The sequence below is a fragment of the Exophiala mesophila genome, assembly GCF_000836275.1.
Source record: "Exophiala mesophila strain CBS 40295 unplaced genomic scaffold supercont1.4, whole genome shotgun sequence".
NCBI classification, from domain to species: Eukaryota; Fungi; Ascomycota; class Eurotiomycetes; order Chaetothyriales; family Herpotrichiellaceae; genus Exophiala; species Exophiala mesophila.
The window spans coordinates 2,763,532-2,773,943 of record NW_015622507.1 but is presented as its reverse complement, the minus strand read 5'-3'; the positions used below and the strand labels follow the sequence as shown (position 1 = coordinate 2,773,943).

The following is a 10,412-nucleotide window of genomic DNA, read 5'->3' as shown; positions in this document are numbered from 1 at the left end:
CGGGGGGGGGGGGGGGGGGGGGGGGGGGGGTGGAAATCGACACGTGACCTTCAAGTCCCTAGATCCCAGTTTACAGCGTTGAGTCCGCCAAATCCTATATCTATAACTCTGCCGTACCTGTTCCAATGAGGAAATCATTTAATCAGACATTCAATTGACGCTTGTGACCCCTGGAAAATGCACATTGACTGAACCATCGACGCTATCCATGCATGATTATAGTGGTCAGTCAGAAGTTTATTTTGCTAACTTGGTCAAACCGCCAGAATTGCGGGCGAGCGCAGGTGCAGCCCACGAAAAGTGCCCCTTAGGCAGACACCACGTTTTTCCAACAAGAGACAAACACCCGACGATTCTTTGACTCTCAGACACATCTCTCAATCCGCAGCCTTCCGACTTGCTCAGGACTCGTGTTGCCTAGCCCTGCAGATGTCGATGCCGTAAAGATATCATCACGCAGGCTAAGCAGAGCGTAATCACGATGGCATCCCCTTCAATACTCATCAAGGTGAGTAGCGTTACGGAGTAGTCTAAAGAGAATGAGCAGCCCTATAGAGGAACTAGCATTGATCTGTAATAATGGGACCAAGAAATCTGATTGCATGTTCGGGTAGTCATGCCTAAAGCGGAGGGTTAAGTGAGAGGCCAACCCCGCGCTAATTCTCATTAGCCATAGCCGACTAGCAGCCAAGCAATCCCTGTTTGATAGCGACGGATTCCACTTGACCTGTTGGCCCTCGAGTTGAAGTCCTGACTGACTCAGCTACTTACTACTCTGCGCTGGAAGGAATTTGTCGTTGATCACCGGAATTATAGCAGGGGAAGTAAGATATCTACAGAAATGTCGGCAGAAGTGAGATTGACGACGGCTATGGATGATGACCCGGCATTGTAATGATGAGTGTGGAAGTTGAGTTCTTAGGTAATTGCCAGCAAGTGCCCAGAGTTGCTCCCGTGACTTCCAATATGCCAATTGGCATCCGAGGTAGGAACGGTAGGTCAGAACACAAAACACCACGACAGAAATTCAACCAACACCGATGTCCGGACAACTATCTTTCTTCCACCAATGATGGGCATTTGCCTTTCACTGAGAGGAGCAGACTCGAGAGTTATCAATGGTCTCTGTTTCCTGTTCCGGATCCATTGCAAACTCACCAACGGTCAGGGACCGGACCAAAGACTGAGAACGATGACCCGCCGCGCTTACGCAAATGATTGGATGGACAGACTGCGCCCTGGCCCCTCGGGACCCCCTCGCCATCTCGCCATCTCACCTTATCGCAACCACCCTGACCCTTGGCTGTGTGCCGACCACCATCGTGGGGTTCTTTGAATTTGATATAACTTTGTTCAATGTCATCGGTTTGTGTGCCTCACTTCTCCTCTCCATCCCTCCATCCCTCCATCCCTCCATCCCTCCTTCTCCTTCACAGACCACAGTCTCACGCTCCCTCAACATGTCTGCTGTCTCCCAAGACTTCAGCGCTGAGCCCGTCAGTGGCAAACAGACGATCCACCATCCTTTTGCCCCATTGACGGCTTCGGAGATATCCACCACTGCTGATCTCATTGCTTCAGTATGGCCTACCAAGGTTGACCTTCGCTTCAAGACCATCACTCTCGATGAACCTCCCAAGAGTCAGATGATCCCTTACCTCGAGGCCGAGCACAGTGGTTCCTCGCTACCATTCATTGCCCGCAAAGCCTTTGTCTCGTACTACATCCGCAACACTGTAAGTCTTAGCCTGCATAACCTCAGCTGACACGACACACCTTAGCCCTTTTCTGGGAAACTTAAGAGATGCTGACATGCAACCTCTAGGAACGGTTCCATGAAGCAGTGGTAGACCTGTCTGCAGGCAAGGTCGAGAGAAATGTCCGCCTGGGCAGTAACCTGCATGGCAATGCGGACTATGAGGAGATTCTCTTGGTTGAGAAGAATGCTCTCGCGGATCCAGGCGTCCAGGCCGCCCTCGCCAAGCTGCAATTACCCGAAGGCACCGTTCTCTGTGCTGACCCATGGATTTACGGTATGTGACATGTTGGAATAAGCGCCTAACATCAAGTCCATACATGGCTGACTTTGATAGGTTCTGATGGTGTCAATGACGACGAAAGATTGTATCAAGTCTTCTTGTACATGAGAGATCCCGCCAACCCAGGGGAAGCGGATTCCAACCATTATGCATTCCCTCTATCCATCTCCCCCATCATCGAATGCAACAACTATACCGTCATTCGCATTGAGAACATGCCCACTGGTGCTGACAACACCACCCACGATCCCGTTCCATACACAGCAGTTCCACCCAACGAGTATATCTCGGAGGCCCAGAAACTACGAACAGACATCAAGCCCCTACGTGTCCTCCAGCCTGAGGGCGCTTCATTCACTTTGACTCCCACCGGCGAGACAGGACATCTGCTCGAGTGGCAAAAATGGTCCTTCCGTGTGGGTTACAACGCCCGTGAGGGCATGGTTTTGTATGATGTGCGATACGACTCCCGCCCGTTGTTCTACCGCCTCTCCCTCTCCGACATGTCGATCCCCTATGCCGACCCTCGCCGACCATACCACAAGAAGCAAGCCTTTGATCTAGGCGATGCTGGTGCTGGTGCCATGGCCAACAACCTGAAGCTGGGATGCGATTGTCTCGGACACATCCAGTACTTGTCGGCGTACATTGCCGATGACAAAGGTACGCCCACTAATCTAGAGAACTGCGTGTGCGTACATGAACAAGATGCTGGCATTGGCTGGAAGCACACCAACTACCGAACCGGACGTGCTGCTGTGGTGCGAAACCGCGAGCTTGTCTTGCAGAGCATCATCACCGTGTCCAACTATGAATACATCTTGGCGTTTATGTTCAACCAGGCCGGTGAGCTCATTTATGAAGTGCGCGCCACCGGTATTCTCAGCACCCAACCTATCGATCATGATCTCGACAAGGTTGGCGTTCCCTTTGGCACAGTGGTTCACCCCGGTGTGTTGGCCGCGCATCATCAACACATCTTTTCTCTCCGGGTCGACCCTATGTTGGAGGGTCACAACAACCGTGTCGTGTACGACGAGGCACACGCCATGCCCATCGACAAGGACTGGAACCCTCATGGAACCGGATACACCGTGTCCGAGACGGTGGTTGAGCAAGCTGGTGGCCTCGATTTGAACACCAACTTCAACCGAACCTTCAAGATCCAGAACCCCAGTGTGCGCAACCCTGTTAACAACAAGCCAGTTGCATACAAGATCCACGTGCCAGATTTCCAAAAGATCCTGGCGCATCCATCATCGTACCATCACAAGCGTGCCGAGTTCGCCGACCACAACATCTACGTCACCACCCACCAAGACAAGGAACTGTACTCGGGAGGCTGGTATACCAACCAATCTCGTGGCGGCACTGGTGTTCGCAGCTGGGCGGATCGCAAGGACAATGTCAAGGACCAGGACATTGTCGTGTGGGTGCAATTCGGCATCAACCATGTTCCTCGTATTGAAGATTTCCCCGTCATGCCATGCGAGATCATCAAGGTCAGCTTCAAGCCAGTCAACTTCTTTGACAAAAACCCTGCACTGGATGTCCCTCCTAGTGAGCAGAGCTTCAACCAGAGCACCCTGGTGGCAGAGCGACATCACCAGCCAACCACTGAGGCTGCTGTGGGTGCTTGCTGTGAGGCACCCGCTTCCAAGAGTCGATTGTAGATGCTTCTCGGACGGAATCTGAAACTATGTTGCAAGCATATTAGTATGAACTATTGTCTTTGGATATGCATGTAAATATGAATCATGCTGTTGAGATTTATCCTGGACTTTGTACAGGGTGTGACTCCAGCATGAAGCAGTAGTGATAGACGCATTAACGGACGTTGAATACCCTCAGGCTTCCTGTGCAAATGGTGATACTTGGTTAGGGAGTAAAGCCATCATTTCATTGATTCAGGGCGCCTCGAGCCTCATGCCTAAGGCGGGATAAGGGGTGGAGGATCGTTGAAGCCCGAGGGGCCTGTAGGGCTGCCTGGAGATAGTTCCCTTGGCAGTATAAGGCCTCTTCGGCTATCCTATTGACCGTTTACCCCACCTGGCTTACAACAAGTCTGCATCTGCTGCTTGATTCAAGGCTTGGCCCATGATAAGCATCCCACAAGTCTTGACCCAAGCCTGCCTAATGAACGACGATGTACTCGTACATGGTTTTAGGTATTGTGCATTAATTCAAAGTGATTGTGAGGTACCAATCGCCCTCGCCCATCGAAATTCATCCAAGTGCAGGATGAAACTGACTCAACCTTGGAACATGACCCATGATTGACGCGCGTACTCTGCGACTCACGGCAGGTGCGTGGGTGCTCACCTACAGGAGTACTTAACGAGACAGGAACGGCACACACGGCAGGTGACACACTTGTGAAGTCCCTGCCTTAAGGGGCACAGGGATCAGAAATTCCCACCCACTTCATTCGTTATTTGATTTCCCCAGTCATCGCGCTCCTCACACGTGAGAGAATCAGAGTCAGGACGTGATCAGAAAGTCTGAGTAAAACCCCTTCCTCCCTAACTACTTGTGTATAGGGCGGGGCATTAATGCAGCAAGATTCTGTCTCTCCAGCCTTGGGTCTTTGAAGGTCGCAGCCGCTACCTATTCTGTCTCATCTTACCCACTGTCACTACTGCCATCTTCTTTCCATTCCTCAGCTTGAGGCCGGCTGTCTCATGCGCCTCACCCTCATTCTCATCCACCTCACCACCACCTTCCTTTAGCCTCTCGTCTGCTCAGCTCCTTCCCTTGGACAATCTTAGCGCAACCCTCGCTCATTTCCATCTTCTCCGTCTTCTCCTGCACTTCCCCATATCTCACATCTCACCATCCCTGTTCGCAATCGCAATCGACATCCCGCTTCCTGCGCACCCTCTCCACAGAATCACGAACGAAACCATGAGGCTGTCACCTTGTCCTCAACCACACCCTTGAGCCATCCTACATCCTGACTCTTACTCTCACCCCGCCCTCACTTTTGACGTGGGCGTCGCCATGGCTTGGCCAGTGTGTAACACCACCGAGGAGGACATGATCATCAGCGAAGATCCAATATGGCATGATTATACCCTTCATCATCTCAGCCTATGGCTGTCAGCAGCCTTTGCGCTTGTCGCCATACTCGTCTCCTTCTTCCTCATCTTCATGCACGCCACCCACTATCTCAGACCATGGGAACAACGACACATCATTCGCATTCTCTTCATGGTCCCTGTATACGCCGCCGTTTCCTTCCTCTCATTCTATTATTACAACCACAGCGTCTACTTTGAAGTCATCCGCGACTGCTACGAAGCATTCGCCATCGCCTCCTTCTTTTCCCTCCTTTGCGCCTACATTGCCGCTGACCTACACCAACAAAAAGCATACTTTCGAACGATCACTCCCAAGAAGTGGATCTGGCCCATGAGATATTTCCAGAAATGTACCGGAGGCGAACAAAATGGATGGTTGCGCACCCCGCGAAGTGGTTTGACCTGGTTCAACGTCATCTGGGTCTCCATTTTCCAGTATTGCTTCATTCGAGTCTTTTGTACGATCGTCGCCGTTGTCACACAGGTATTTGACCGATACTGTCTTTCCTCCCTCAATCCGGCCTTCTCCCATGTCTGGCTCATGGTCATTGAAGCTGTCGCTGTCACCATCGCCATGTATTGCCTCATTCAGTTCTACATCCAGCTCCGCCGAGACATTGAACAGCACCGGCCCCTCCTCAAGGTTCTTGCCATCAAACTCGTCATCTTTCTTTCTTTCTGGCAGACCATCCTCATTTCATTCCTCACCAGCTCCGGCGCCGTCAAACCAAACAACACTATTCAAACCCCCGATCTAAAAGTCGGTATACCCGCCATGCTGCTCTGCATCGAAATGGCCTTCTTCGCCATCCTTCATCTTTGGGCCTTTAGTTGGAAACCATATACCATCGGCTCCAAAAGTTTTGTGTCTGAAAGCGCTTCAGGTGAAACCTCCTCCTCTCACTCATACCAGGGTGGCTTTCTGGGGCTCAAAGCAATATTCGACTCATTCAACCCCTGGGACATGTTCAAGGCTACTGGACGAGCAACCAAGTGGTTATGGCGGGATCGGAAACATCGACACAAAGACCCCAGTTACAAAATGAACTCCTCAGGCAAATTAGATCCAACCACCGTGTTCGATACCAACGCGCAGGGTACATCGTCACTCAACCATTCCGCCACTGCTTACACTGGCGCCATTCCGGGCGCTCCAGCCCACTTTGCAGGCAGGAATGATGCGCTAGGAGGTGAAGGGGATAATCTCCTCGCACACAGTCAAGGTATGCCTGTTTCACGGCCAGGGATATTGAGAAATGGAAGTGACTGGAGTGATGAATCCCCATACAACAAACAATATCATGACCAGGACGATATCGGTCTTGCTCGATCGTCGTACCACTATCAAGGCTCCTCTCCACCCTCTCGCATGCAGCAATCACCCTATGAATTATATCAGCACACCCCAGGAGAACAAGAGATTGGAGTTGCATATTCCACTCCATACCCTGAAGCCCACCGACATGATTGGGCTTACAGCAACCGTCAATCTCGTGACAGGCTGTCCATGCCGCTGGCACCGTCTCCGTCTCACTCACCGACAAGACCTCCTCAACAGCGACAACCACAGCAGCCAATACAAAGGGATGATGCAGATATGGGAGGTTTTATTTAACCCTTGGATCCTTGGATCCCTCTCGGAACATCAATAGAGTTCCCCTGTAAGCTAGGCTTTAATGACAATGACAATGACATGAAATGATTCTTGGTTCGTTGAATCTATTCTCACCGCTGCACCTCCGTTGTTTCTATTGTATCATGCTTTATGGTCCGGCCATGTCACGCAGGGAAAGATTTCCAGTGGGCGGATTAGACGCAGTATAAAGAGTTTACTGGTCCAATAGATTCGCGATTATAGGAAGAAGGCATTGAATGCTATCGGTACCCAGGCGTACAATTATGCCTGGTACCAAGGAAGTGGGGGCACATTTGAAGAGTCTTGGCTCATGGTAAAAATTCAGGCGCCTCACAAATCCAAACTATATAATTTAGTCCCGACGAATTTCTTCCAACAATCACAGCAGGTCGCTTAGCTCAGGTTGGTAACCCATCAACCCCAAGACATCGACAAATAACTAACTTAACACCTCACAGTTGGTTAGACGTGGTGCTAATAGCAGTGTACAAATAAGTACCTGACCCTCAACGCCAAGGTCGCGAGTTCGACCCTCGTAGTGACCATTCACTTTTTTTCTTTTTTTCTTTTCACAGATTTTCCTAGGACAAGCTTGGCAGGCAAGGAGTCTTCCCATGCAACAACCTTCTTTTTTTTTGCTTTACTCCTGCTAATGCTGTTCAGTACTTTCCTGTATTATTGATGTCCACGCAAAGAGCTATCGGTTGATGGCAATGATATGATGTCTCGTTACTGTTGGTTGTAGAGTGGGTGTCGAGAAATAGTCATACCCCAAAGTTGGGGTGGGTGACGGAGTTTGTCACCCACTGGTGACTGAGATTGAACCCCGCGCCTTGTCTTGGCCGGCAATAATATCAGGTCCTTTGCTGTTGCTTTGGAAGCAAGTAGGTGAGTTGAGGGCGAGTGCTCGGGTTGTATAATGAGAGATAGGCTATGATGAGGACAAGATTCGGCGCTGAATGAGGAAATCCAAAATACAGTCAAAAACACCCGTCATTGTCGAAGAGCTGGACAAAGCACTGTTCGAGGCATATATAATATATTACTAGGTATGTATATATATATGTATACTGGATAACCCCCAACATATCATTACCACCCACACATCACTGTAGTCATCTGTACTCGTCGAGTTCTGGTCTGCTGTTTCAAGTTCTTGTTCTTGCTCTTATATATCATCCTCTCTGTCTCTTTGTACGCCCAATGTGAAATCCCAAGGGATCGGGATTCCAATGATCAGGACCCAGGACCAAGCAGATCGAAGCAATTGGCATAATAAGTGACGGTGGACGACCAGTCCGTGAACAACCCCTTGATACCAATTTGACGGGTCAGCACGTCGATGACCTCATAGGCCTGACCGTCATATGACACGACGGGGGCAACGGTCTGGTAGTAGTACTCGTCATTGGCGCGGACCAGAGTCAATGGGCCTGATCGTTCAAAAGACCAAGCGATAATTTCGAGTCCTGCCTCCATGGCTGTCGTGGCGTATGATGAAGGCACAATGGTGTTGTTGTCGGGGCCGCCAACCTCGAGGAGGTAGTTGATGGGTGGGGAGATGATGTTGACACCGCTGGCTTTGAGGTCTGGTAGCCGTGCCACTGCAACTGTGTAGTTGCCCTCGGCGTCGCCGTCTTCGTCGAGAAATACTGCTTGCGCCCCAAATTCGGGGTACTCGTTCAGCCACAGGTAGATGTCAGCCGGGGTGAAGGACTGCATCCACACTCGTGAGGGGTCGATCCCCTTGTCGATAAATACCTGGATCGCATCCCGGGCGTACTGCGCCTGCGTGTATCCATTGAACGGCAGCGGAACCTCCTCGGGCGGCGTCTTGAGTTCCGGTGTGAAGTTGCGGTACCCTGGGATCGAGTCGACCAAGTCGATCCAGCCTGAATACGACATTACCTCGCCGCATGTGTCGTACAGCGATGTCCGCCACGAGGGCGCTCCGTACTGGTAGTCCTCAACCGTCTCTGCGCTGGCATTGAATCCGTCCATCTTGCTGCACAGTGTCATGAATTCAGCCTCAGTGATGTCACTCGTGCAGCAAAGAGCGTCGGCATCCGCCGTCTCGTTAGCCGGGGTGAATGGCACAGTGCATTTGGCCGCCAGTTCCGGTCGCAGGAGAATGTCGGTGGTCGTGTGCAAGTCGCATAGGGAGTGTCGGCACACCAGTCCCAGATCCGACGTAAAGGCAATGTCACATTCCAGGACTCCGGAGCCCATGCGAGCGCCGGCCAAAGTTGACTCGACTGACTCTTCAGGAATCTGCAAGGTGCCACCCCCGCGGTGTCCAATGCTGAAGGAGCTGATGCTCACAGGTTTGTTCTCACATGACACGAGCTTTTCTTTCAATGGACCATCGGTCATATTATGCACGAGATAGTAGGGTCGAGGTCCCAGTGAGACTAGATAAGGTTGGGCTCCAACATGACGGGTGTCAAGTGGAATGGCAGTCGCGAGGTCAGCCACGAAGGCTGCCAAAGCAATCCCACTCAACGCTCGGTGCATTTTGGGAGGTCCGAGAAGAAATGCAGGTTGATTTACGAGCAGAGCAAGCTTGATGAACCAGACAAGACAAACCTGAAGAAGTGTAAAAGAAGAAAATGACTTAACCTGGGCCGAAGACTTGTTTTGTAGCTGCGGAGCAGGCAAACATGAATCCTCGTGGAAGGGCCTTGTCTGGAGGAAAGAAGCTGACTAGTTCCACGTGGGCGAATAAATTGAGAGCTTGTAGGAAGTCAAAACGAGAGATGGCCGGTGTAATGGGCTGGGAGCTCGGGGAAGCTCTGGATAGCTTCTCAAACTAGGAACTAAAATGGCAGATCCTACCTTGGGGATCGAGGTGAGGGCGGTGACAGACTTCTTATCGACAAATGATATGTCGCTACGATCAACGTGTGTCATGGTACCTGCATCTTGATTTTGTCCAAAGTGGCAGCTCGATGCCAGTCTAATGGGTGGTCATGTTGAAGGTAGGGAAGTGGTGGTAGTGACGACGTGGTTTGGAGTAGTCGTACGAATGGGGATTCAATGGAACCTCAGACAGGTCAAGGCTTTGGATCTTAGTCTTGGCTGCAGAAAGGTCAATGCCATGTCCAATGGGAAAGTGAGGGATGAGAACGAAGGAGCTTGAACGGCACATAGTCTCTTGGCCTAGAGGTTGCTTGCAAGCCGATCTGCGTGTTATCCTGCACACCTTTCAACGCAGCCGGGAACGCCGCAGACTGTGAACAAGCAATGAGCTAGAGGCTGGGGCAGCAGGACAGTGGATTCATATATCCTTCCAATCATGCATATTTCTTTCGACACGAGAATGGAAGTAGACTTCTAAATGGTGATGAAGAGTATGGTGAGAGGGGGAGAAGAGAGAGAAATGTGGGATGAGGGTTAATCATGGCCTGATCACGTTGGAGAGACTCTTCTCTGCTGCTGCCCGGATTCAATCAATTCTATAGGCTGCATTACAACTGCAGGAACAGTTCATTACTCGGGAGGCAAGTACAATAAGTTCGTGCCTAGCATTAACCAACAGGATGCATTCAAGTTCCAATCGTTCCTTCTCTCTAGGCATTGACCTCAACAGTTGATGATGTCATCGCTTGTAACTTCGGACGATAAGCAAAAAGTGAGAAGTAAAGTGATAAACCCTAT

General features: G+C 50.9%; 3 protein-coding genes across 3 annotated transcripts; 2 read left to right on the top strand and 1 right to left on the bottom strand.

Annotated features, from left to right (window-relative positions):
- The first annotated feature begins 1,350 nt into the window (after positions 1-1,350).
- On the top strand, positions 1,351-3,806 carry PV10_06128 (uncharacterized protein). The gene is made up of 3 exons (XM_016370891.1): positions 1,351-1,736; positions 1,826-2,033; positions 2,094-3,806. The coding sequence occupies exons 1-3, from the start codon at positions 1,461-1,463 to the stop codon at positions 3,710-3,712; spliced, it is 2,103 nt and encodes a 700-aa protein (XP_016223184.1). The 5' UTR covers positions 1,351-1,460; the 3' UTR covers positions 3,713-3,806.
- An 824-nt stretch (positions 3,807-4,630) lies between these two features.
- On the top strand, positions 4,631-6,821 carry PV10_06127 (uncharacterized protein). Its single transcript, XM_016370890.1, has one exon. The coding sequence runs from the start codon at positions 5,040-5,042 to the stop codon at positions 6,732-6,734; it is 1,695 nt and encodes a 564-aa protein (XP_016223183.1). The 5' UTR covers positions 4,631-5,039; the 3' UTR covers positions 6,735-6,821.
- A 1,016-nt stretch (positions 6,822-7,837) lies between these two features.
- On the bottom strand, positions 7,838-9,269 carry PV10_06126 (uncharacterized protein; the record flags this gene model as incomplete). Its single annotated transcript, XM_016370889.1, has 1 exon — positions 7,838-9,269. One exon carries the CDS (start codon positions 9,267-9,269, stop codon positions 7,992-7,994), a length of 1,278 nt encoding a protein of 425 aa, XP_016223182.1. The 3' UTR covers positions 7,838-7,991.
- Positions 9,270-10,412: the final 1,143 nt, after the last annotated feature.